This window comes from Alternaria rosae (assembly GCF_020736505.1).
Source record: "Alternaria rosae strain MPI-PUGE-AT-0040 chromosome Unknown BKA58scaffold_1, whole genome shotgun sequence".
NCBI classification, from domain to species: Eukaryota; Fungi; Ascomycota; class Dothideomycetes; order Pleosporales; family Pleosporaceae; genus Alternaria; species Alternaria rosae.
Window position 1 is genome coordinate 689,021 of NW_025763570.1, and position 25,442 is coordinate 714,462.

The 25,442-nt window shown below is 52.2% G+C and overlaps 10 protein-coding genes across 10 annotated transcripts; 4 read left to right on the forward strand and 6 right to left on the reverse strand.

Moving 5' to 3' along the window:
* The first annotated feature begins 1,953 nt into the window (after positions 1-1,953).
* On the forward strand, positions 1,954-3,639 carry BKA58DRAFT_371724 (nucleotide-diphospho-sugar transferase). Its single transcript, XM_046169057.1, has one exon. It carries the CDS (start codon positions 2,065-2,067, stop codon positions 3,214-3,216), a length of 1,152 nt encoding a protein of 383 aa, XP_046030411.1. The 5' UTR covers positions 1,954-2,064; the 3' UTR covers positions 3,217-3,639.
* BKA58DRAFT_415711 (uncharacterized protein) lies at positions 3,637-4,965 on the reverse strand (the record flags this gene model as incomplete). Its single annotated transcript, XM_046172566.1, has 4 exons — positions 3,637-4,177; positions 4,212-4,562; positions 4,598-4,685; positions 4,894-4,965. The coding sequence occupies 4 exons, from the start codon at positions 4,963-4,965 to the stop codon at positions 3,822-3,824; spliced, it is 867 nt and encodes a 288-aa protein (XP_046030412.1). The 3' UTR covers positions 3,637-3,821.
* Positions 4,966-5,778: 813 nt separating this feature from the next.
* Positions 5,779-7,209, forward strand: BKA58DRAFT_445714 (uncharacterized protein). Its single transcript, XM_046174151.1, has one exon. The coding sequence runs from the start codon at positions 5,829-5,831 to the stop codon at positions 7,203-7,205; it is 1,377 nt and encodes a 458-aa protein (XP_046030413.1). The 5' UTR covers positions 5,779-5,828; the 3' UTR covers positions 7,206-7,209.
* A 492-nt stretch (positions 7,210-7,701) lies between these two features.
* Positions 7,702-9,653, reverse strand: BKA58DRAFT_463619 (fungal trichothecene efflux pump; the record flags this gene model as incomplete). The annotated part of the gene is made up of 3 exons (XM_046174883.1): positions 7,702-8,174; positions 8,227-8,934; positions 8,984-9,653. 3 exons carry the CDS (start codon positions 9,651-9,653, stop codon positions 7,702-7,704), a joined length of 1,851 nt encoding a protein of 616 aa, XP_046030414.1.
* Positions 9,654-10,418: 765 nt separating this feature from the next.
* On the reverse strand, positions 10,419-11,298 carry BKA58DRAFT_407026 (uncharacterized protein; the record flags this gene model as incomplete). Its single annotated transcript, XM_046172002.1, has 2 exons — positions 10,419-10,965; positions 11,015-11,298. The coding sequence occupies 2 exons, from the start codon at positions 11,296-11,298 to the stop codon at positions 10,419-10,421; spliced, it is 831 nt and encodes a 276-aa protein (XP_046030415.1).
* A 1,260-nt stretch (positions 11,299-12,558) lies between these two features.
* On the reverse strand, positions 12,559-13,537 carry BKA58DRAFT_407027 (uncharacterized protein; the record flags this gene model as incomplete). Its single annotated transcript, XM_046172003.1, has 4 exons — positions 12,559-12,758; positions 12,810-12,911; positions 12,976-13,205; positions 13,275-13,537. 4 exons carry the CDS (start codon positions 13,535-13,537, stop codon positions 12,559-12,561), a joined length of 795 nt encoding a protein of 264 aa, XP_046030416.1.
* Positions 13,538-13,943: 406 nt separating this feature from the next.
* BKA58DRAFT_349750 (uncharacterized protein) lies at positions 13,944-14,853 on the forward strand (the record flags this gene model as incomplete). The annotated part of the gene is made up of 2 exons (XM_046168500.1): positions 13,944-13,995; positions 14,057-14,853. 2 exons carry the CDS (start codon positions 13,944-13,946, stop codon positions 14,851-14,853), a joined length of 849 nt encoding a protein of 282 aa, XP_046030417.1.
* Positions 14,854-16,081: 1,228 nt separating this feature from the next.
* Positions 16,082-16,917, reverse strand: BKA58DRAFT_303997 (uncharacterized protein; the record flags this gene model as incomplete). Its single annotated transcript, XM_046167000.1, has 3 exons — positions 16,082-16,303; positions 16,364-16,659; positions 16,755-16,917. 3 exons carry the CDS (start codon positions 16,915-16,917, stop codon positions 16,082-16,084), a joined length of 681 nt encoding a protein of 226 aa, XP_046030418.1.
* A 627-nt stretch (positions 16,918-17,544) lies between these two features.
* On the reverse strand, positions 17,545-19,818 carry BKA58DRAFT_327570 (uncharacterized protein). The gene is made up of 2 exons (XM_046168108.1): positions 19,564-19,818; positions 17,545-19,501 (listed from the first exon to the last, which is right to left on the reverse strand). The coding sequence occupies exons 1-2, from the start codon at positions 19,583-19,585 to the stop codon at positions 17,799-17,801; spliced, it is 1,725 nt and encodes a 574-aa protein (XP_046030419.1). The 5' UTR covers positions 19,586-19,818; the 3' UTR covers positions 17,545-17,798.
* A 1,419-nt stretch (positions 19,819-21,237) lies between these two features.
* BKA58DRAFT_445732 (uncharacterized protein) lies at positions 21,238-24,088 on the forward strand (the record flags this gene model as incomplete). Its single annotated transcript, XM_046174152.1, has 1 exon — positions 21,238-24,088. One exon carries the CDS (start codon positions 21,238-21,240, stop codon positions 23,605-23,607), a length of 2,370 nt encoding a protein of 789 aa, XP_046030420.1. The 3' UTR covers positions 23,608-24,088.
* Positions 24,089-25,442: the final 1,354 nt, after the last annotated feature.

Here is a 25,442-nt window from a genome sequence, read left to right on the forward strand (position 1 = left end):
GCGCGTTTTGATGAGGCCGCTAAGGCTGTTGCGCCCAAGTCTTGAGTCCAGCCAGATTCGAAGGAAGGCGGGACGCTAGGCGAGGTCTTGGCATGCAGGTGCTCTGCCGACGACAGGTACACAGCCTCCACTGATCTCACACGATTCCACGAATGACGGCAAAATAGCGCTCGACGCTGCAAGGCGGACGGGCTGGATGGCATGTTATTATCCAGCTGAAACACGTGCTGTGCTTGAATACCTAGTCTACATCCTGCGCATTGTCCGGAAGGATTTGGGGTTGCTTCGCCTCCTTATCTTCCTAGACCTGCAGCTTTGTATTGACTACATCATACGACTCCGCGGACCCGGCGACATACCACGTCACACGCATGCGGCAGGTCTCATTGGCTGCAGTCAAACGTAAGTGTAAGGTGAACGATCGGGTGCCGCTGTGATGAGCGTTGGGGCTACTACCACGCCTCGAAGGAGGGGCCTAAAATGGGTGAAGAAACGCGTTTGATGTTTGACGTCGGGGCTTCCAATAACACAAGGAAATTCCGCCTCCAATCTAGATACGACGAACACGGCGATGGGGCTTCATTGAGTTACGATGCTTACCTGTGCCGCATTACATCTTTTGCAAACCTCGGAAGTCTTACCCCGTTCTCCCTAAAAGAGGGTCCAGGTATAGGCAGACAAGATAGCCGTCCGAAAACCTCGAAAGAATAACTCTAGACTCTAAGCAAAGAGCGTCATGCGCTTTTCAAGTTGAGGATATAATTAACGTATCCATCATAGATACAGTCTGCATCGGGAGCTTGGAAAGCTCTCTGCAGACCACGTAAACGCCGGTCAGGCGTACCTCTACAACGTGTAGCTTGCGTAACCGACGTGGCTGCGCCGTCTACCAGTGGCCAAGCCAAGATCCTACACCGTTCTTGTGAGGCGTGGCAGAAGATGAGACAATATCCAGATACTTGTACAACCGTACATCTGTCGTGATATGGCGTTGAAACGGTGCGCTGCCGTCACGTTACGCCTAATGTAGTCCTGCACTAGAACCTCTCGCGCGACTTCCAACGGCATCCCGCGGATTATTCATCAATCTTATCAGCGAAATGGAAGATTTACCAGGTTCAGTACCGTACACGGCGCGACAAAGGCGAAATCCTGCCGAAATCCCCGACTTGGGTACTGTACGCTGGCGGCAACGGCCCCATAACGACCATCCCGTCAGACTTTTCAGGAAAGAAATGCGTACAATCTTATTAGACATTGCTCCTTCTGGGCGTGCACATGCCTGTGCTCCTACCAGATTAGTCTGCTCATGTACCTGTACTAAGGTTCCGTCGTTACCGAGTAGTTCAATCGAAACATCCCGAGGAATGATCGGACTGCGCATGAGAAGTTTTCCATTGCTGCGACCGTATGTCTTTCTGTAGATTTGCAGACCGTAAGCTTTGCGTCTTTAATTTGGCGTTGTTAGGCGCCCCGAAATAGCGGATTGTAGGCGTGGCGCGACTGCTGTTAGCTCGGCTATTCTGGGCAAACGAGCGAAAGATCAGGCGCGATACGAGGCTCGCATCCATTTCTTCGTTTTCGGACGGTTACCCAAGGCCTCTAAGGGTGCATCCAGGGAGGAAATATCTGCGCATTTCACCGAGTCTACTCTGCTTGTGCAGTCTTGGTTAGGTCAGCATTCGGCCCGTCATGTTCACGATACTCGACGGGCAACCCCCAGACGTACAGGGCTGAGCTCGTCTTACTGCGCCGACAAGGGGGCGGGGGCGATCATCTCCGCTGCATGCTTAGTAGCTAATCAAACTATCGCATTGTCGCCAAGCTTTGCTTGTCAAGCCTGTCAGCGTTCGCAAGGGTCTGGACAGCGCGAGATATGCCGGGGTGTCCGCGACTCATGGTAGGCTGCCTACCTTTCGACGGGTTTGCCCCCTCGCATAATATGCCGTCCAACCGGATGCGGCTGGGCTTACGGGACCGGCGTGGAAAGGGATGAGGTTGAAATACAGCGGCGTCGCTGCCTACCGGTAAGCTTGAGTTTCGTCGTTCTTTTGCTCCAGCACCATGGCGTCCATGTCTGGGTCGAAGCCCAACTGGATGAAGCCTTCCGGCTCTTGGAATATCTTTGCAAGCCCCCGATGGATCCGGATTGCGCTGGCGACGTTTGTGGTCGTGTCGACATTTGTTTTTCTCGCCGTGGAAACGCGCGCGTTCGATCATATTTCCATTCCGGAGTTTAAAAGTCACAAAAGCGACAGCGCTGCCAAACCAGAAGAAAAGGAGCCAATACCGCAAGCACCGCCTTATGTCAACGCCAACATCACTCTCGACAGGGAAGAGAGGCTAGCATACGTCACATTTCTCTCCGGAACCGTTGATGCGGGCGATGATCTGGAGGAGGACAAGTACTTCCAAGCTATCCGGATTCTCGTCTGGCAGCTCGTACATAAAGAGGAGACTCGCACAAAGCACGATGTCGTCGTTATGGTCACACCCAGCGTCTCTCAGGCGCGGCGCGACCGGCTAGCGAAGGACGGTGCCATCGTTCACGCTGTCGAATTCCTGCACACCGAAAACGATAGTTGGGTTCACGCCGAGCTGCACCGATGGGATGACGTTATGACGAAGCTACGCGTCTGGGAAATGACACAATACGACCGCATCCTTGTCATGGACGGAGACTCGATGCTGCTCAAGAATCTCGACGGCGTTTTCGACGACCCGGGCGCCCAGCTCCTTGCCACCAAGCCCACGAACGAGACGAACTTACCCTCCACCTACCTCCTCGCCTCCAACTCCGAAGTCTGGGACTCGACCCATTCCTTCCCACCCGGTCACGGCACCGGCCTGAAGAAGGCCGGCAAAATGAACGCAGGTTTCTTCATCCTCGCACCCTCACTCGACGCGTTCGACTACTACAAAGAGCTCCTCAACACCCCCAACTCCTTCGATCCCCGATACCCCGAACAAAACCTCATGAACCACGCACATCGTTGGGACGGGCCGATGCCGTGGCGGGAGATAGCATATACCTGGAACATCCGTTGTCCGAACGACGTGGATATTGCCAAGGGCCTGGTCAGCGTCCACGAGAAGTGGTGGAAACAACCGTATATTTATGAGAACGCCAAGACGAAGCAATGGCTGTTGACGAGGCGGTGGGAAATGAAGGGCTGGTATGACGCTTTTGAGGGAGTGAACTTGACGCGCGTATGAGTACTTGCGATAGCATAGCAGCGAGGCGCTTTGGAGTTAGATGTTTGTTGCGATAATACCCAATATCATATCATGTTCATTTCAAGATTATATCATACAAATTTTGGCCAATATCCACAGCTTACGGTGATACTCAGTCTCGAAAGCGCCAATGTGTTGACGGAGCGAGGTAGTGCAAAACTATAGAAGGTATTATACTATGCTACGAAGAACCATCTTGCTTGCTCATCGCTGAAGATACTGAAACGTGAAGCGAAAAAAGTATACACACTGTAAGACATGCTCAAACTGCGCTGTCAATGATGCATGTAAGTCGTGGCGACTCGCTGTGTAGCTTTTGAACACCGCAAAGCCTATCCATACGAGTGCTTCGGCCATGTCAGCTTACATCTGCTTGTAGATGCTATCCATACGATCCCGAAGCGATCGCATTGCGTCGTTAATGATGGTCATCCGCCCCTCGGTGATTTCCGCACCAGCCGGAATACGAGGTCTCAGCTCGGGCTTCCGCTGAATTTCCTCATCTAATGCCACCATCTCATCCTTCATCTTCTGTTTCTCGTCACGATCATTCTCGGCTTCTTCGATCTCCTTTTTGTACAACACTAGTGCAAGTGCACCAGTGTCACCAGTTTGAGGCGCGTCCTGGTACTCGAACTGTTTCCTTCGGACATTATTCTCTGCTTGGCGGCAATGATGGTGCTATCGTCCACGGCCTGGAATGTCTTATTTTCGACTTCCTTCAGAGGTTTCAGAATAGATTCGACGTCACGATTTCGTATACCGTAGGCGGTCATTTGCTCATCTGCAGTGCCTTTTGGCCGATCCGGATCCTCTTCATTGTCCGGATTGGACTCATAAAGTGGAGGGGTACGCTCGTTTTTTTTTTGATTGTCTAGCTCTTCCGGTACGTCTTCTGGTGTCTCTTTGTCGATGCTTTCGTAAAGCTCAAGCATTCTCGCTGTACTGAGATCAGTCAGATGACCTACGCGTACGAGATTTGTGGACCAAAATAGCGACGTTGGATAAGAGATTCAAAGATGAACGAGGACTTAAGTCGCCCCCGGCAAGCATGAGCGGGATGCAAAGATACAAGAATCCCGGGTCTTTCTCAGTGAGCTTACTGCGGCTAAACGTCTCCCCTTCCTTCCGGAAACCGATGTAGACAGCTCGTTCCTTGAGACTAAGACCCGTTAGCCCCTGCAATTCTCGTGATGTCACGGGTGCAAACACTCCGTGCTTGCGGTATTTCTTCACAAGGATATGGAATCGGTTTTTTGGTATCGCTTGGCCATAGAAGGTCCGTGTAACCCCTTTTTCTCCGATTTGACGGGGAGGAGTGGTTGCTTCGTAGACGACAGCTCGAAACAAATTATCTCACTTGAAGCTATCGATCTCCGCCTCTGAGAGGCGTCGACAGTGTCTGGTGTTTGAAGGCTTGACAAGATAGATTGCCTAGGTATCCTCGTCTAGATACTCGTCAATAGTCGGGCCATTGAATCTACGAGGGAGTGCATCGCATAGTAGTTTGCCCAAATCGGCTTCGCTAAATGCACTTCTGGCATAACGTGAAGGCTTAAAGCGTCTGCATCTATCTCTGAATCCCACCCTTGCTATGCCTGCAGGTGCTCGCGGGTTATTTCCATTGACATGGCTCCGAGTATTTCCATCACCCACAGTGCTTAGTTGAATCCCACTTCGTGTTGTGTTGTCTCTAGTGGGCCGAGCGTCTGCCTTTGATCTTGCCATATCTGTTTTACAGGTGCTTTCTTGATACGGGAAGCCGTCTAGAATCGATAGATGCTTCAGTAGTTGACAGTCGGATTGGGCCTGCAAGTCCGTTCGATGCGTATGAAGGGAAGACCTTTGTGGGTGACATCGTAAGTGTGTTCACATTCGTCGTCTTACGCAGTAGTGAGCAAACATCGCGATGCGCATGTATGGGCTGAGTGAAACAGACCATGCCGTGTGAATGTAGAAAAGCGATATGTTCACACAGCAACCCGCTGCATAGCGCATCACCGCATAGTGTTCACTCAATGCCATGTCGCCTGACTCAGGATAGTAATGACTAATCTGGAAATGCAATGACCCAAAAGAGATGCATTGGGCCGGAAGTCGTCAACGAATCTTTCAAGTTCTCGAGTTGTTTTGTTGTCTTCATCAGCAGTCTTAATGAAACTGTACTCACTTGCCATTTACAGTAGCAAAGAGCCGAGACTTGCGCACACAGAAACGCTATGACCACAATGCAATAGATCATGCAAAGGGGCGCTTTGTTCCGTCTTGGCCCTATCACCACTAAATCTCAGTTTTCTCTTTACCTCGAATGTAACTCCTCCATCACTCCTGAAATGGAGTACCGCACCCATCGAGGCCCTCTGCAAGAAGTAAAGGAAACTAGGAAGTCTAGAAAGCGGGCTCTCGATGACGATAACAACAACAACGCAAAAGCTGTAGGAGAGCGGGATGGCAGAGACGCAAGACAAAATAAGTAAACAAAGAAAGAGAAAACAACCAGTAAATGACCTCCAGATCTATATTACAGCCAGAGAAGAACGTCTTCAGTCTTGGAAGAAGGAACTAAAAATATTGGGGATGTGAAGACTATAATGGCTACAAAGCAAAACCGAGGTTCACCCGTAGAACGATCGGACAGAGAAGCCGGCGAGAGCAAGGCAGTCATCGAGCGCCTATGTGCCAACGAAGCTTCCGAGATCCTCATCTTGAAGGGAACTGAGATTGAGCCGGTGGATACAAGTCCGCCTGTAATGTTAATGAAGGTCTCATACGAGCTAGCACAGAAGGTTCAAGCCCAGATTTCAACCGGCCTGGCTTATCGGCACGAAAGAAACATGTCTATGTCGAAATTGGACAATGATCTGAGAACGGACGGGTTGGTGCAAAAATCCATCGATATTAGATTTCAAGGAATCCAGAAGCCCGACGAGGGCCACGGGCCCACTCCGCAGGAATGTGCTTTGGCCAAGCGCTTAGAGCAAGAAGCGCATAATACCAACCTCGAGATAAGACTCACTGAGCAGAAGAAGAAAACCCTATCGCGAGATGTTGAACTTGCCCGTAAGACGTGGGAGGATACTGCGATGACGGTGGTGGATGCCCTACAGGGTATTTTCGCCAGATGCGGGTTATTCGACGATGCTGGGGGCGTAAATAGGCCTGCTGTCGTGCAGCAAGTCGATGAGAGTAGGGCGACGAGTGGATGTCTCGTCGTGCCACAACTCGACGAGAGGAAGGGCTCTAAGCTTTCGCCGGAGGAGAATCAAGCCACTCAGAAGGCAGTAAATGATGGATCCATGAGCACCAATCAGGCTGTGATTATCGTTAGAGTGGCTAAAGCTCGGAGAGAGAAGCGCGAGGCCCAAAGAGAGCACGACGAACATCGCAACACTTTCCGACGAGGACTACTCGCGGCACGTGTTGCCGCTGCTGCTGACCGACCGGATGCACCCAATCGCCTTATAGAGGAGGAATTCAGCCGCGACTATGTGCGCGCTGGCAATAAACTTACTGAAGCGGTGACCCACGCAGAAGCGGCCCATGAAGCTCAGTTGGCAGCTGCAGCAGAAGCGGCAGTCTCCATCATAGGCTCAGACGATGACATGGAACCAAACTTCCCATACGATCTTGAGGAATACGCAGCAGTCAAGAAGAAGTGTCTTGACCGAGACGCCGTCCAAGAACGGATTGAAGCATTTGAAGCAAGCTCCAAGCCCAACTTGCGGCCTTTGGGGTACCTACTGCACATGGCACAGAAGTGGCAACGGGCAGCAGAGGCAGATGACGACGTCTCGAGCTCAGGAGAGGAATCAGTGTCGATTGCCGGCGTCGAGCCCCGCAGAGAGATGACACAAATGCAAGACTCTGTGCTGAAGCCGGCATCAAAAAGTAAGTCCTGGCACACGGAGCCGTACTGGAGCTTCAGCGACTGCGCAGAGGGGAAGAAACGGCGGCGGATCGACGATTAGACGCGCAGGATACAACAACCTGTTGGATGAAGATAGCCATACTGTTAGTAGTGAATGTTCGAATGTATACACATTTCACCTAGTTTAATGTGTCCACAGGTGGTGGTGTGGATGATCGCGATTTCATCAACGTGCTAAATTTGGATCACGTCATGGCATAACACATCTAAGCCCAATATAATTAGCGGCTTGTCGAGCAGCTCACGGGGAAACGAGTGCCAAATTCCGCAATGTCACGAGCGCATTTACATCATGCTTTGCGCATCGTCCGAGCACTGGATGATCTCGATACTACTTCCACAGTGACTACAGCTGTTTTCATGCTACGTTTCTACGTAACCCACTCGTATACCCCTTGGTCGAATCGCAATTCCGAGACGTCCGCGTGGTGGATAGCGACATGCAAAGACATTCAAATGCATGACACCGGGCGATCTCAGCTTGCATATCCCCAAAATCTTCTCCAAGTCCAGGCCGTCATAGTTAGCAAATCATATCAGGCGTTCGTGGCACCGTCGCTATCGCCGACCGGGTCTTGATCAGCGACCTGCGTGATAGCTTCTAATGGGTCAGTGCTGGTGTCTCCCTTGCGGTACAGCTGCCTCGAGACGTGACCAGTAAGATACCCATCGAAATCCCGCATACACAGTGACGCGACGATCGCAAGCACCCCGATAGCGACAGCGAAGTAGTATACGTAAGCGTACGATCTGGAGTAAGCATTGCTGATAGCTATGTTGGTGGTGCGAAGCAGCTCCGGTGTCATGCCATCGATTTCGAGAAGAGCTGTCTGGTTGGCGGTCTGGGCAGCTGTCATGAGCGCGCCTAACGAGCTTTCCTGTAGTCCATCCGCTAAAACGCGTTGCGGTACTATCGATGCGAGGTATCCCGGCACTTTGTTCGTATACACTGCGATGAATGCGGCGGTAAAGATCGAACCGAAGATAGTGCGGGACGCTGAAATGACAGCTGCTGGCAGTCAGTAACGCCACATCTTTCAGGTTGCAGTTGAAGGACTTACAAAACGCAACCCCGAGATCTTGGTCCGAGACCACATACTGTACGACAATGGCTGCAATGACCTCGCCCCACCCAATGGTCCAGCCCGCAAGAAACGAGAAGGCGATTGCACGGGCTTTGTTCTCCACTGTAATGCTGGCCATTGCACCAAGGAAAGCTGTCATCCAGATTGAGGACACCAGGATCTGGTACCGGATGTGGCCAATCCACGACATAAGAGGACCGAGAATGACTATCCCGCCCCAAAGACCGAATGCAGCTGTTGTTGAAAGCCATGCGGTCTCTTCCCAGGAACTGACAGTGGAGCCAAAGATATAGACCACCTGTTGTGGCCACATAACAAAAAGCGCGATATTAATGATGCCGTATGTTGCTGAAATGACTTCTAGACAGGTAAACCCGCGTATGTCGCGAAAGAAGCGCATGGGAACGATCGGTTGCGCTGGCGGCAAGAAGACCTCGTAGAGAATGAACGCGATAATGGCCACTGCGCCGGAGAGCAAAAGACCGAGAATCCTTGGAGATGACCACGGCTGTGCCGGACCGCCCCACGAGATGCCAAGCAGGAAAAGAGCCAGACCTGCTACCAAAAGGATTACCCCTGTCCAGTCGACCTTCTTGAGCTCGGCGAGCTTGCTGGACTTCTTGCCGTGGAGCTGGGTATATGAAGGTGGGTGGTAGCAGAAGAACCACAAGACAGCGCCGGGGACTGTGTTGATTGTTAGCAAGTCAAACTGTCGTGATGAATGCTGACTCACCCATCATCATAATGTATATGTAGAAGATCCATCGCCAATCAGCTACCTGAACCAATCGCAGACCGATGTATGCCCCAAAGCCGGTCGCAATCACATTTGGCACAACGACCAAAGCAGTACCGACATATTTGTACCTGTTACTCACGAGCTCGCCAGCCAAAAGTGGGTAGGCTGCTGGCACTCCAGACGCGATGCCCATGATGACTTCAGCTCCGATCAACGTCTCAATGGACTGCGCTGTTGCCGCCACGATCCCACCAATGATCGCAAGCACACAAGAACCCAAAGCAAAGTTGCGGCGCCCAAACCGATCGCTAAGTCGGCCGAACAGCAGGAGAGAGATAGGCTGCGACACAGTCCATACTGTACTGACGAGGGCAACGTTGGCGCTAGGCCCAATGTCTGCGTTGACGGAAGATATAGCAGCAGCTAAGGCTTGGAATTGGAAATATGTCGCAAGCACAACGATTCCAGTTCCAGAGAATGAGCCCACGATTCTTGCACTGAAGAAGTAACCGTGTCGTAACTTGGAGACATCAGTCGAAAGTGCTTCGGATCGTAGTCGGTCCGCTTCTTCGGGGTTGGGGCAAATAAGGGATGTGTCGGGTTCTGGAATGTGCTTCTCGGACAAGGTGTCTGGCAGATTGCTGTTTCTGTTGAGGTGAGGCATCTTGTTCAACGAGGCTACTTCCTTGAGACTCGAGAAGATAGCTGTGGAAGTTAAAGTGAAGGTGAAAACGACTTCCAACGTGTGTAGGATCAGACGCCATACTAAACCAAGATGGAGTGTAGATCCAAATTACTATGGGCTCACCTAAAACTCATATCGCTCCCTTTCTCGCGTAGTCAACATCTTGATCGCCAAAAGTTTTGGACAGCGGGATGCAGTAGCGCATGCAGAGTCTTTCCAGGAACATTGACCCGTAAGCGCAGTGGCTAGAGCATACAAGCCGATCCCAAGGGATTGCCGTCCTCAACGAGGGAGATTGTAAATGTACGTCGCCGAAAGGATTGGCCTCGCCTCTTACGAGCGCTTTAGGCTCGTGCTTAATACACGGACCAGGGACCAGTGGTTACCGTTGGTGTCTGTCGAGTAATGGGTAATACAGGTATGGGCTGCGATACATGTGCTAAGTCAGGGTTACTGCATATCGGACTGTTAAAGCACTGGCACTAAGTGCTGGCGTGGCTAATCAGCCATGCATCAATGACAGGGGTCTGTTGTACGCCGATCCATGAGCTCTGGATCCAGGTGCTATTGATCTACAACTTTCACAGACTGGCTAAGGAGGTAGAAATTGATCAATTGAGTGGCAGCTGTCTCTGTTATGCCATTGTGTATAACTATATGCTAGGGTTCGCCATGCATCGAACGCTCAATCATCTGCTCTATGTTTTCTCTGCCTCATTGTATTTGTCTAGGCACTAGACTTCTTCAATGACCTTTCGTTTTCTCGTAGCTGACCTTATACTCATGATCTACCTGAATACTCTGCGGTCCATGTGGGCTCATAATGTTTCGCGTAGACCTGTCATCTTCACCCAGAGACGAGTTGCCATCCATGTCGTCTCCAATATTAGCAGTAGTTTCGATTCCTGTTCGGCCGCTCAGCCTCTTCGACAACGTTGTCCTCTTCTTACTGCCAATGCCCTCCTCAAGCTCCATGTATGGATCACCAGATGCTTGGTCACCGGTACGCTTCTTGCTGCTCCGCAACGTCGAGCCAAGGTCGAGCATCTTCTCGAGAAGGGGACGCAAGGCCGAAAGGTTTGCAAGCACAACGCCAAGCCCAAGCTCTGCATGCGCCCATGCAGCTACGGGCATAGCATAGTATAGGAAGTCTGTTGTCGCGCTGAGATTGAGCGTTACGGTGAGGCGAACGATGGCTGCTGTTGATGCGAATATGCCGAGGCCGAGGAGGGCGATGATGGATATCTTGACGCGGAGGTCGATCTGGACGTTCCAAAGTAGTGGAATGGGACTGCATTGCAATGAGTCAGGACGAAAGCAGGAGTCTCAGTGGAACTTACATGATTGCGCAAAACCAGTCTGAGAAAATGGACACCGCAGAAAGTGCAAAGCTGAATCCAGTAATGTTGCTTTGCGCTTTGCAGGTGCCGCCCTCTACTGCCTTCCAGTTCATCGCAATAGGTGTACAATGGAAGAACTCGTATATAGTCGTCGAGGCCATCACACACGCGACAGCCGCCATAATCGCATATATTGACCACTCATATGCCTTTTTGCCATTGGCGATGCGGAGTAAGGTGAAGCAAATGGCCCATTTGACGGGGATGGCGGCAAGGCAGAACATGGTTTGCATGATGAACCTGTGCGAAGTCAATTATTGTCGAGCTTGCAGTCTGTGACATGGCAGAACTGACCACCACTAGATATAGTGAGCATGAATCATCTCGAAGGTACGTTGCTTAACTTACAAACATAGCTGTCTGCTTCTCGTTGACTGTGAGTTCGTCGTCCCTCTTCCCACCTCCTGTGAAGGCGATTCCAAGCATACCCATAGTTGAGATGATAAAAAGTGGCTGTCTTTCATAAGCAAGTGTGACATTGTTAGAAGCTGCCATGTTCATACAATTGCAACTACCATGGACCAGTCATCCGGCCCCCATGCTTTTCTAGAAAGTCGGACGTGGAAGCGAAGCGCCCAGGTGATGATATCGAAGGGAAGCAGAACAAATACCGCCAGAGCCAACGAGGGGGACGTAGGGCCAGACATGATGGACAATGAGTTCTCCTCTCCTTCTCCATGACTACTTTATGTGCTGACAGTAGGAAACACCCGTGCATCGTAAGTATCCCCTTTCATGGATCCCTTGACGTGAGATATCCAGAAAGATGAGCAATAGTGCTACCATCTTGAGCTCCACGCACATTCTCTTCGGAACCTGAGACAAGATGGTACGTCCCAACGTTGGTAATCCGTCATGCTGGAGCAATAATCCTGCCAAGGTCGCATCCTCCTCCCAAAGTAGCGCCTTGCAGCGACACCCAAGTCTAACGACGAAGCCTGGTAACAATGTGACGAGGTCGAACAGTCAAGGCTACCAATGAAGCGCGCTTTCCGTATGTGACATGCGAGGACGCGGCACGGTGGGATTCTCTAGTCCATGCGCAGCTTTCGGCCCCACATCGCTTGCCACGCCAAGGATGCGGCATGTGCTACGGGAGGGCAACGAACCGAAGAATTCTCGATGGCAACACTAGTGACTAGATGAGAAGAGGGTAGGGAAGGCAGTGGCTGAACAATACTTCGAGGAAAGGTTGAGAGGGAAGCCTCACGCACGGATACCCGCCGCGGGCGGGGAAGACGGAAGAGCGGCCAAAACGGGCTGTAGCGTGGTATCCTTGAAATTCGCCCGCTGCCTGCACATTACATCCCATGCAGGCACAACCACAACCAGTATGGACCTGCAATAGCTGCGAAAGCTCCAATGTTCTAGACAAACTTCGATTCTGAAAGCTGACAAGAAGTCCACACGTTACTGAAGGAAGTACTTCAAAGGCTCTATGCGTTATTTGACCCAATAAAACGCAAATCTTATTGCGCATTCGTTCATTGCGCTGTTAAGCCACCATCGACGTTCAAAATCTGACCAGTTACCCACTGCGCATCGTCGCTAGCGAGATAGACTGCAGCCCTTGCATGATCGTGGGGATGGCCGAATTTGCCGCGAGGGATGGAGGCTTTGACCGCGTCCGCTGCGGATGACAAGGCCCCACCAAGCGCATCCTCGAGCATTGCAGTTTGCGAAACTGGTGGAAGACATTAGAGTGGCCCATGCGATACTGAAAAGGGCGACTTACATCCAGGTGCAATGCAATTGGCGACTATGCCTTCTTTCGCAACATCCAGCGCAATGGTCCGCGTCATCGAAGCCACAGCACCTTTGGACGCCGTATACCCAGCTGGAACATGTAAGCCCAACGCCAAAAGCATCATGATCGTATGTTCTCGCGTGGAACAACTTACTCAGACCCTGCATACCGATGTTGGATACCATGGAAGCGAGGTTCACGATCCAGCCGCGCATACCATTGGAGTGTGGCGCTTGTGCCTTGAACTGACGAACGGCATATTTGCAGCCAAGGAAAACGCCTCGTGTGTTGATACGCATGTGGGCGTCAAACAAATCTTCGTCGACTTGATCGATGGGTAGGGGGTTGCTGGCCTCAGTGCAGATTCCAGCGTTGTTGACCACTCTTTTAGGGTCACGATGTCAGTCACTTCTCGTAGTTGATCGAATACAGAACAGCTGAATAGACACGTACATATCAAGTCGGCCATGTACCTCCACTGCTCGCGCAACGAGTGCCTCCCAGCTGGTGGCTACACTGACATCGGTCTCAACGAATACGGCCCGTCCGCCTTTGCTGATAATCCATTCGTGTGTAGCAGTGTCTTCGCCCTTTCCAATAGGTCTAAGATCAGCGCATACGAGCAAGGCTCCCTCAACGAAAAACTGATGACAGATCTCCCGCCCGATACCTTGGGACGAGCCTGTCACTATCGCAACTCGATCTTGCAGCCTCATGACGGATGATTCGATGGGAGGACCAGTCACAATGAAATGGTATACAAGTTTGACCAGGAGCGCTGTGAGGACATGAAAGTTTGCTCATTTCGCAAGAGACACAGCGGCCCGCAGTTCTAAAACCAAAGTATCAAGAAGATGAGGCGGGCCAGTCACATGTGTCCCTCTTTCTCCGTCGATCTAGCCAAGCCTATCCCCACCCGCGGGACATACCCATGTTCTTCCGCCTACGCGAAGGATCAATGTCACATGCAGCACCCGGGATGGAGTATTCGCCAAACTATTGGTGTTTATGCAAGATTTGTTGGCATATACGCGGGCATAAAAGTATCAAGTAGGTTACATTCGACTAGAGTGGGCAACTAGGCGGCGACAGTACTATCTCAACCTAGCACCAACACCGATCATGACGAGACCTTTGGAGAATAAGTTAGCAATCATCACTGGTGCATCGCGCGGTATGTATGTCTCTCTTTTCGTGACCCCAATGAAAAGAAGATGCTGATCGACCTTCAAAAGGCCTTGGTGCTGCTTTAGCACGTCATCTGGCTTCCAGGGGAGCAAACATCGTCATCAACTACACTTCGGAATCTTCAACAGAAAATGCAACTGCTCTAGCTAAAGAGCTAGAAGCCAATCACTCCATCAAGACATTAGTAGCAAAGGTTGATATTACTACACCTAACGGCCCGGACCAACTCATCAATGCGGCAAAATCGACTATCAGCAACAATGAGAAGTTCCAGATTGACATACTTGTGAATAATGCGGCAGTCGTCAACCCAGCGCCGATGGGCTCAGTCGCACTATCCGACTTCGAAGCCACATTCAATCTAAATGCGCGCGCTCCACTATTCGTCTTACAAGCTGCACTACCATATCTCCCGAACGACAGATCCGGCCGTGTAATCAACGTCTCCAGTATCACGACCTCGATGGGTTTCTGGTGGCAGTCTTGCTATGCTGGCACTAAAGGTGCTCTTGAAGCAATGACAAGGGTCTGGGCTCGCGAACTCGCCGAACGCTGCACTGTCAACTCTATCAATCCAGGTGCGATAGCCACTGGCATGTATACGAGTCTCCCGAAGGAGATGTTGGAGAGGGCCTGGCCGCTAAACTTTATGGCACCTTTGGCTGCGACAAGAGAAGGTATCGATTCGGAGGAGACAATTGCGGCGGCAAAGGATTTGGGCGGAAGGCCCGCGTATCTAGAGGAGGTTGCGGGTGTTGTTGGCTTACTTTGCATGCCTGAGGCTGGGTGGATTACTGGTCAGGTCATTGGAACTAATGGCGGTGGTGTTATGACGAAGGGGTAAGATGCGACTGTTCGGAAAACATGATGGAATGATCGAAAGCATAGACGAGTAGATATCTTCCGCTGGACTACCAAATACTTCCCTCACCATCATCACCCCAGCTATAGTAGCTCTCGTAGCCAGGACATCGTCCGTAACTATCATAACCATCGTCGTCGTGGTCGGTACGACGAGGACCATCACGGCTGTCATGCCTGTCATCGTAGCGATCGTCATGCCACCTATCACGGCTGCGTTCTCGTTCAGGATATCGACCACCATCGCGGCCAAGGTGCCCATCGTCATGGCGATCGTCTTTTCGGGTTTCGTTATTACTATTGTAGCCTTCGTCGCCGCCACCGTTCCCAGCATCGTCATAGCCTTGAACAGTCTGTTGATCTCGATAGTTGCGATAGTCGTAATGTGCGATATTCTGCTGCCCGGTACCGGTGTTCAAATGGATGCTGTTATAGTCACCACAGATGGTGATGTGACGAACGATCCCACCAAACTGCATGGATCCATGTGAGCGGAGTGGAGCGTTAGCATTGTCTTCATTCAGCGGCACTGAAGTATCTCCAGGATAGGCAGGAGGCGGTGAAGAATGTTCGGGCTCTTGACGTCTACTGATCTTGCCTGTAGCGGTGGGTAGTGCGATGGCGCGGTTTGGGACACAGACGCCGTTCGCCGCATCACACATGCGCTGACCCTCTTCTGTATAAGACTGTAGCCCAGAGCCTTACCAGTCGTTGATGTCATCATGAGATTCGTCTTGAGTCGGACGGGACACTAATCGCATGGCAGCTGGGCCTGTTGGTGCACCTTTTGGTATGTTCGACGGCACTACGTATGCGTTCATGCAACTTGATGGGGGAGCATCAGATTTCAATATTTCGATATGCGAGGTTTGTCGCTGGTCCAACGAGGAAAATGCTGAGTCATGTACACAATGCGAAGGATCAACACGTGACGGTAATCCAGGTATGACAGAGGGTGAATCTAGTTTAGAAGAAGAGCAACCTGAAACACCAGCGAAAGACGAGGTACCGCAAGAGTACGAACTACCGGATGAGCAAGCGAAAGAGGCAGGAGAGGACGATGAAGAGGAAGAGAACGAAGATGGGGGCCCATGAAGAAGAACATGTCAAATTCACGTGAACAACAAAAGTAAAATTCGTCGACAACAAGATCATAGGTATCATCCATCCTCCGCTCACCCGCGCGCCACTACCGCATCAGTCCAAACCTTCTACAGCAACGCCCAAGCCAAAACCGCCGCGACCATTCCGCTTCCCACAACAGGACTAAGCCTGCCCGCCGCACCAGTTGGCGCAGGTGACGCTGCCGCATCACCGCCTTCTTCCGTGCCAGAAGCCACATTCTCAATTGCTACGCCACCAACATCCGTTCCGTTCTGGCACTGATCATCCGAAAGCAATTCCGCGGTAGCGTTGAACATGATATCCGCGCACTGTCACTCGTTAGCTCTACCCCTTCCCTCTCTCGAAACCGCAAGAACAACAAAACTCACATTATACAACGCCGCCCCACTATGTCCCAACTGAATAACTTGCACCGTCGCCATCAACCCATTAATCCTCTCATCATCCATTCCACTGTACCCCGCCGCTTTGAACCCTTCTTCCAAGTTGGCGCGCCCGGTTTCTTTCATGCAGAAGATGCCTGGGCCGGTTTGGTTGAACATTTCCAAAAGGGTGATGTTGAAATTTGTCGCGTTGCTGCCGAGGGCGAGGTTCACGGACGTAAGTGCGGAGGGGTGCGAACCGTTTATGATTGTGGAACCGCCGGATGGGGGCCATAGTGTTCCTGTTCGGGGTGAGTTAGAAATAAAGACTAGGATGAGGGTATGTTTGGGGGGGACCTGGAAGCATGTTGGAGGTTAGGAATGGGGGAATGCTTACGGTTCGCCATGTCGGTTGTTTCATTTACGTTGGCGCATGGGTAGATCCATTGACTAGCTGGTTCTTCAAAGGAGCTACCGCGCCATGTGGGTGCGAGGAGACGGAAGTGGGCATTGGCGCCGGCGGCGAGGGCGGCGACTGTGAGGAGGGATGTGGACAACATGGTCGCGGTAGGAGGTAGAGAGGAATGCTGAGATTAGGTTTAGACGTGGAGCTGGAGACGAAAAGATACAGTAGAGGGGAGTTATAGGATGGGAAAAGAGGCACGTTCTCTCAAACAGCGTACAGCATCTGACATGCAGCTACCATACCTTTTATACGCGCCTGTACATCACTCCTCCGTCTCCGCATTCCTCATTACCAGCAATGCCTGCCCTACTAGCGGAATATACATGTCTCTGTTCCGCTGCCAAGCAAACACAAAGCAGCCTCCGCTCGCCTAACCGCGACCACGGCATTGGGAAAGCGAGGATACTGTATGTAAGATCCAATGAAAGATGATGATTTGAGTTGAGGAGTCTAGAACCGGTGTGCACCTGTCCACTCGTGGTTGTTGCGAAGGGGTTGTGGCGCGAGCTACAGCTGCGGCCCTGCATACGGACCCCAGGATAATGTGCTCAAGTGAGCAAGTTTTGGGCTTGGCGAGGGTTGACGGCTTCGCGAAAGAGCGGGCAACATCAAGCTGAAGGAAAGCGGAGATGATGGCGCGAGGGTCGAGACCATTTCATCGCTGTGTTCCGCAGTGGGTACAATTGACGCAAGGTTGAAGATGCAAGAAGGCGGTGTCGAACATGCCGTGAGACGGTAGTAATGTAGGAGTCGCGGGAACGCTAGCACCAATAGGGCAAAGCTCAGAATGATGCATGTGGCATCTAGGTACTGCAGATCAACAAAAACACGCATAGAGAACAAGAAGCTCGTAGAGGAACATGACTGAATTGCAGGGTCTGGTATCATAAAGACTCACTAATCAAAAACTCCATACCCAATGCCACACCCAATGCCACACCCAATGCCATGACCCAAACGCCAAAGAACCATTCATCAAAACATACTACTTTTCTTCTTCTTGATCTTCTCCACATTGTTCTCGCTTTGTGTTCTCAAGCCCCAGAAACTCTTCTTTGCCTTGGCTACAGGCTTCGGCAGTCCGTTGCTGAAGAAGCTGCTCTGACTAGCAGCGGGCCGATGTTGTACAGGTGCTTGCAGGTATACACCTTGCGGGTGCTGCATGCGCGGGGGTTGTGCAGGAACAGGTGCAGGACGGGGCGCTGGACTGGGGCGTTGATTCTGCCATCCTCCCTGTACGAGCGGTGCGGAATGTCGCTGAGGTTGTGGGGATGGGCGCTGGAGGAGGTTGGATTGGTCTCCGAACTGCTTCTTCAAGCGTTCTGTCTCCTTGTCGATCTCAGCCTGCTTCCGGCGTCGCTCCTTCTCCTCGCGTTCCTTCTGCTTTCGCTCCTGCTCGAGGAACTGCAGCGTCTTGCGTTCTTGTTCCTCTTCCTGCCTGCGCCGAGCTTTTCGGTTTGCTTCTTCTTGGCGCTTCTGCTCGCGTGCCTCAGCCTCTACTTGTGCCTTCAATCGCGCAGTCTCAGCGTCAAGCTCCCATTGCGCTCGTGGATCTAACCTTGGCCCCGGCTGCCGTTGTTGTGTTGGGCGCTGCGGTTGGGGCGGGCGCTGCTGCTGAACGGGTCGCTGAGGCTGAACGGGTTGTGGAGGCTGGCTTGGACGGGCCTGGTTCGTAGCTAACGGAGGAAGCGAAGAGCGCTTGGCGGCATTGTTGTTGCTGGTATATGAAGGTGGAGGTACTTGTGCGTTTGCACCAGCACCGCCGGCAGGCTGGAGGGCAACCTTCTCGGGTGGGTATTGTGATGAGGAAGGGGTGTAGGCTGGTGGGGGAGGAGGCTGTGGTGTCATGACTGGCGCTGTGATGTTCGGGCCTTCGAGCGGTGATGAGCCCTTCCTCGCGCGCACTCCCGCGCTGTTCTTTCGGATGTTGGCATTGATGTGGAACTGTTCATTCAGATCGCTGAAGAAAAGATCGCGTATTACAGCGGCTCCGATGAGCAAGGCAACCTCCAGTCCCTTGTAGTCCTCAATCTCGACGCGATAGAGGTTGGACTCCATGATTGTAAGCTCCTTCAGGCCAGAGAACAAGGCAACGGCAATATCCGGCTCCTTGCTCTTCTTGACCTTCTTGCCAGTGGGGTCGGTTGATTTGCCCGTCATGTAGCATGTCATATCTTTGCCCAGCCTGCCCTCCTTTCGCCAGGCAAAGTTGACTTTGGGCGTGTTCGCATCGCTGCCGGGGTCCGCAAGGCTACGATCGAGAGTCGAGTTACTCGGGGTCCTGAAGGTCACCTGGGGTATGCTGAACTCCCAGCTCACGGTGCTGCTCCATTTTGCTGTCGAGTGCTTAACGACAACGCGTGAATCGGGGTTGTACAGCTGAATCGCGAACTCGGTGGGGTAGATGGGCTGTGGCGGGGGCGGCACTCCGCCATTCCTGCGAATCTCCTCCTGCGAGAGGGTTGGGTGCGACCATCCTGGCTTCGCAAGCACTTCGCCGTACAGAACCTCGGGGTTGCGCGAGTCGAACAAGGCTACGGCGTATGTGTTCTTCGCATCGTTGGAGGCTGGGTCGACGTGGTGGAGGGCATATTGCGCCTCGGGCTCGGAGCCGTTCTGGGTGAAGTAGAAGGATTCGTGGTGCTTGAGCTTGTCGGTCGAGGCCTTGAGAAAGAAGGCTAGAGAGTGGTTAGTACCACTATTGACATGGCGATTGGCCCGGATGGCTGGGAACACGTACTGGGGAGATTCTCGTCTAGCATTGCGTCATAGTATACCCGTCTGAATACTGCGTGTGGTTTGTGAGATGACCAGGTGCCTGGAACGAACGATGAGCTGGCAGGTTAGCGGATGTACGGCGGCGGCGTGGACATGTTATGGCTGGTCAACCGGATACGCGTCTCCCATGAGGCTGTACGCCCATCCCTGCAACTGCGCCGGGAGCCGCTGCCCAATGACGCTGATCTGCCCCGCTTATCCGCTATACTTAGCCAAGTCAGCCTCGCGCGAACCGTTCTTCGCGCATCCACGTGCTGCTCTCATTTTCACTCGTTCATTCGTATATCCTACCCTTCATCATCTCACCTGCCATTGGATGTTCGCACGAGTCGACCCTCTGTATCTATGACGCCAAATAGGCTTGTGGCATGTTGACGATGCTTGCGCAATGCACCGCAGCGGCGTTTCACCACGGCCCGCAGCACAGCCGACCAGCGGATGACCGCAGCCCATCGACATTTCCAAGCTCAGCGCTACAGGTAACGTCGCTTGCTAGTCGCCTTGCGATCGAGGCTTGTCAACGGTTCACGAACTTGGCATCTTCGATTGTCCTCGAATTACGACACGCCTACGCGTCTTTTGGCCAAGCAGCATACGTGCATTTCGCAAGTAATGCTACATTGAGATTGATATCCACCCCGCAGAGACTGGGAAGTGACTCTCGGCTCAATGGAAGCTTCAACCTCTCAACGGATGCACAAAATGTCAAAACTCAGACTCCGCTCACTAACGCAGGAGTGCTTCCTTTCAACCATTGACAGCTCGACGGTAACGACTATCTGTCTTACCATCACTAATTTCGGCAACTCTACGTTGGTGCCAGAACAGAGACACATAATCACCCAATACACAGGTGTCTCTCTAACACGAGGGCAGGAACAGAAAAGAAGGAAGGAAAACAAAATGATGGAACACAAACACTACCCAAACCCCAGAACCCTCTAACCTTTCTAACCCTCATCGGTTTCGCTTACCTCTCGCCACCACATTCGCTCAACACACAGTACACCTCCCAGACCGCTCCCCGACTGGTATATTCCACACCATGCATGATAGATTCGTCAGGCTTGAACGTTGGGGTGGCCTCGGAAGAGGTACCCACTGGCGAATTGAGCCCTGCAAACTTCACGGGGCGGCTTTGTGATGAAGACGTTGATGTCGAATGAGCGACCTATTGACCGCTACAGCTCAGCCATTTCTCCACCAATGCACCGTACTGGAACGACTACTTCAGCATAACCCTGTAACCATAATCTCGAATGTGCTACAATAGGAGCTAGGTCACTGCGCGGAAAGTACATAACTCCATCTCTATTCGCCGATCTGGACGCCAAATTGGACGAAGAATCATTCACATAATTTCATCGGGATAAATGTAACAATGGACGGGGTAAGAGTTTAAACACCTTGTTATTCACGAAATGCGTATTCACTTTGATTGAGACGTTGGGTTCACGAGGTGTTTGACGCACGCAATTTTCGACCTGGTTCCGCGCTAGCTGCTATTGTCCAGCTAGACCCTGGCTCTACGTTTGCACCTTCCATCACGACTTGCAATACCACATATTGCGACATCACTTGTTAACGTCTGCAGACCAACTAACCTCACGTGTCCACGGTATCCTCATCGCCAGTCATGACTGAACGAGCACCCGCCGCCGACGCACACGTGCAGCAAGTTCTGGAACATGTCAATACCACTTCTGATAATGGCTCCATTGCAGCTGAGACGACTCCTTACAATACGGTTACCAGTTTAGCTACTCTGTCAGGAAGCAGGCTTCCTAGTGCTGCTACATCATCGATTGAACACGGCGAGTCTGGGTCGTCGAAACATGCGGCGGTCCCATCGACAGCCAAAGTAGCTACTCAAGGACGCGCCTTGTACCGCAGTGCTGGTATACAGACACTTCCACCAAGCAATGCCGATGGCTTCCGCAAGATCTATGATCGCGAGCCTACAGACCAGGACCTCGTCAGCAAAATTGGATCTGCCGCACTTGGTCGCTACAAGCCGGGACTATCAGCGAACCCGCACGATGTCGTTCTGTGCACACCATTCTCCGCTCTAAACGTTTCTGATAGACGTGCAAGTTATGTCACCTCCTCGTTCCAGACCAAGGATGTAGCGCAATGCAAAAAAGATCTTCTAAAAGCAAAGGTCAAGGCATCGCTGTTGGTTAACAAACTGCGCGACGCCGCTCTGTCGGCAGGATACAAGGTCTGGTCGGAAACAAGGGACGACTACATCGCACACTCAGAGCAACTCGATATCAGTGTTCGATTTGATCACCAAGGCAACGCGATGAACGCGAATGTTGACGGCCTTTCCCTACCCAACATCTACGGCGAAGAGATCGAGCCGCACCCTCCCAAGACTCATCCTACGCAACTTTTAAATCGCGGGACTCCAGAGACAGAGGCTGGGGTTGACATAAACGCAAGAGAGTACACCTTCAGCGCAGCTTCAAGTCTTACGCCACCACCAACGCCGCCCTCACTCAAACTACAAGACGCCATTACCAATGGGAGCATTCCTCAGCGCATTCGAACTGTCGAACCTTGCATACCAAGTGAGAAGTCCGATCCACCTTCCATTGAAGACTACGGCTACGTTCAACTCGTCCCAAAAGAAGCCAGAAAGCAATATGTGGACAGGGACAGTGGTCAAGAACAAAAGCCACAGAAGAGAATGAGCTCAGATATGAGCGAGCAGGATTTTACGGAGGGTCAAAAAGAGAGGTCCGCCATCGTTGAAAGCAGTGAGGCGACCGTAATGGTGTTCGGTGCCGAGAGATTTGCGGATGAGTACGTCGTTTACGATGCCACGACGTGGAATCCTACGAAATCAGACATGTTATCTAGATCACCTTCTAATCTAAGCAAGAAGAGAAAGTCTGTCGACCAATACGAGCCTGAAGCAAGCATCGGATCGCCAAAGCGCTTCAAGTCTTCAGCCGCTCACACCGATCCTCCACATTTCAGAACGGCTACTGAGACGGAACTTTTCGCACAGGAAACACGTGACAGTGTCGCACGCAATGATGCGGCAATTGTCAGGATCAAATGCGCTCAACGTGATGAGGCTTCTGGGGTGGCAAAACGGCACCGTGTTCGGACGATCTCTCCAAATCGACCACGCGAGGACCAACATCATTCCGAAGATGATCGTCCCTCACGCTATTCACGAAAATATCAGGAGCCCAGAAGGCGAAGCCGATCACCCGCTGCTCAACACGATGGCAATCGTTATAGGTCAAGAAGCAGCACCACACAGCCGTTTCAGAGCCCATTCAAAGAGGGGCGTCAACTCCACACGACGGAGTCGCAGCCGCGTCAGACAGACCCAAGCCATCATCTTGCGAACCCTGAAGCGACAGAGCAGAAAGGAACGGAGAAGCAAGCGCAATGCTCAAGTGACTTGGACAAGGTAGTCCACACACGTAAGAGGGAAGATGACCGACGAATGGGGCGAGCGAAGCAGATCACCGACGAGAAGTTGGCAAACCGCCGTCAACAAGAAGAAGCCGAGATACAACGAGCGCGCGAAGCGAAGAGCCAGCGGAAAGTTGAGATCGAAGAGAAGAAGCGAGCTCAAAAGGAAGAGCGTCTACGCCTTGAAGAGGAGAAGGCCAGAAAACGATGTCGACGCCGTCGCGACGATTCACAAGAGAGGGGTGACACAGTACGTCCGATGGTCGTTAGCAAACAAGCTGAACCAGCTGCTCTGGTCGATGAATATGCACTTGCACGCGAGGTTGAGGCGAAACGACGAGAACGTATGTTTGCAGCACGTTCCACGGGAAAGACTGAGTGTCGGCCGCACGAGCAGTCAGCCACTGCAAATGAGAGTTCTGGTAGGTCAGAAGCAGAGCCAAAGAAGCCAGAGAAGAAGGTGGAAGATGACAAGGTAACGAAATCAAGAGCGAAACCGAGAGCAAGCAGGACTGCCCGCGGGGAAATTGAACGTTATGATCCGAGGAAGAAGTTTGGACGCGGTGGGTAGAGCTTAGTATTGGTGTTGAGGTAGGTATAGTGCGGTAGTATGTGGATGGTGGATGGTGTCTGGGAGACGGGCTCACTGGCGAGTCTTTGTCATTTGGATTGATGGGAGTGTGGAGGTAGACAGCCAGTCTTTCGATAGTATAAATACAGAAAACCATTTCAAATGCTTACTGGAGAGTAGATAAATCCAGTATATGGATCGCAAAGTTGTCTTTTATAAAGATATCTCCACAACGCCCGCACTGCGCCGCATCTTTCTAGCAAGCCCTCCATACAGTCTAAGACATAGCAGCTAATTCATACAATATACAACACCCACTCAGACGCTGATACAGTGACAAGCTATGTGCTCGTGACTCCCACTAGTCTGTTCATAAGTTCTTGTTCCCCTTTCACCTCCATTCACTTCGACTTCTACACCGCTTCACTGCCGCGGGTCACGCAGTGTCCAGGGAGCTAGAGACCCACACTAGCAATACGTGGTCACTTACGCATTCCCATCTCACAATAGCCCCAGCGTAGCAAAGCTGCCATCCGTCACTCACGAGCACGAGCATACCCAGACCACATCTTTTGCGAACACACATCACACCGCCCTATCTCTGCCTCTGTCACTAACATGCAAGATGCTTACATCGATACGTACCGCGGATATGGCCCACAAGCGCACCCCCAGCGACCGCACCATCAACACCCGCGTGTCCAAGACACATATCACCCGTGCACATGTCCATTTCAACAGCGAACCACACCCGGCAATACGCACGGCGGTCAAGCGCGACAAGACACCCCGCCGCATCGACATCCTTCCCCTTCCCCTTACCTACGCGCGCCTGATGCAAATACCATTCGACGTCCGCTTCCCGCGACAGAAGCTGATCTGGTGCCCCGTAGCATATGGCTTTGTGGAACAGGAACAAGAAAAGTTGAAGAATGCGGCGTATGACGAGATGGAGTGTGACTACGATACTATGGATCCACTGGCGGCTTTTAAGGTGAGCGGTGGGGTGTTTGGTAGTCCTCCCGCTTCCGTTGCGTCGTCACCGTCTTCCTCGTCGTCGTCTTCGGCTGCCGTAAATAGTTTTGGAAGCTCGAATGGATCTCGATGGAGCGCATCAATCTTCAGTGCGAGTGCCTCCGCCAGTTCCATGGGGTCGCAACCCAGCGCGGTGGCCTTCGGTGATGTTGCAGGCGGCTCAAGCGCGGACGACAGCGGACTGTCGTCTCAAGAAGTCGACATTATAGATGCCCCCGAGGGATCTGTAAGCCATGTCGCTGCCGCGCCTACGGTTGTAACTGCTTCCATACACGTACTACCATCCTCGCAGCCGCCACAGCCCGTGACCCCGGCCCCCATCGCCAAGGTCAATCCACCCCCATTCTCGAGCATATGGTACCTATCATCTCAACCCTTATCGACTGAGAAGGCGGTGGCAGTGGAATCTGCCCCTGTCGTTCCCTTCCAAATCTCAGGCTTGGGATACCTCCCATCCAAGCCCTTACCATGAGAGCAGACTCCGACACCACACTCAACCCCCGCTTCACAGCCCAAAGCCGCCATGATACCATCACCAGAGTCAGAGAAGACGCGACTAGGAGACATGACCGAAGCCAAATCCACCCCACTAATCTTTTCCCCACCAAACACCCTCTCCTCCACCCCCACCACCCCCCCTCGAGCCAAACCCCCCTCAAAATCACGCTCTACAACCTCCTCTCTCCCTCCCAAAGACGCACCCAAGTCCGACGTCGAAATAGGCATGGGCGCTTTCTCTCCATCAAACATCAATAGCTCCGCTACCCTCGTCTCCGCCTTCTGCAACTCACACTTCAAGG

What these genes read in the sequence shown, in the direction of transcription:
- BKA58DRAFT_371724 (XM_046169057.1), top strand. Translation starts at nt 2,065, where the DNA reads ATGGCGTCCATGTCTGGGTCGAAGCCCAACTGGATGAAGCCTTCCGGC.
- BKA58DRAFT_445714 (XM_046174151.1), top strand. Translation starts at nt 5,829, where the DNA reads ATGGCTACAAAGCAAAACCGAGGTTCACCCGTAGAACGATCGGACAGA.
- BKA58DRAFT_327570 (XM_046168108.1), bottom strand. Translation starts at nt 19,585, where the DNA reads ATGCTAGACGAGAATCTCCCCA. An exon ending in GCTAGACGAGAATCTCCCCA is followed by an intron (nt 19,502 to 19,563) that starts GTACGTGTTCCC and finishes ACCACTCTCTAG; the next exon opens with CCTTCTTTCTCAAGGCCTCG.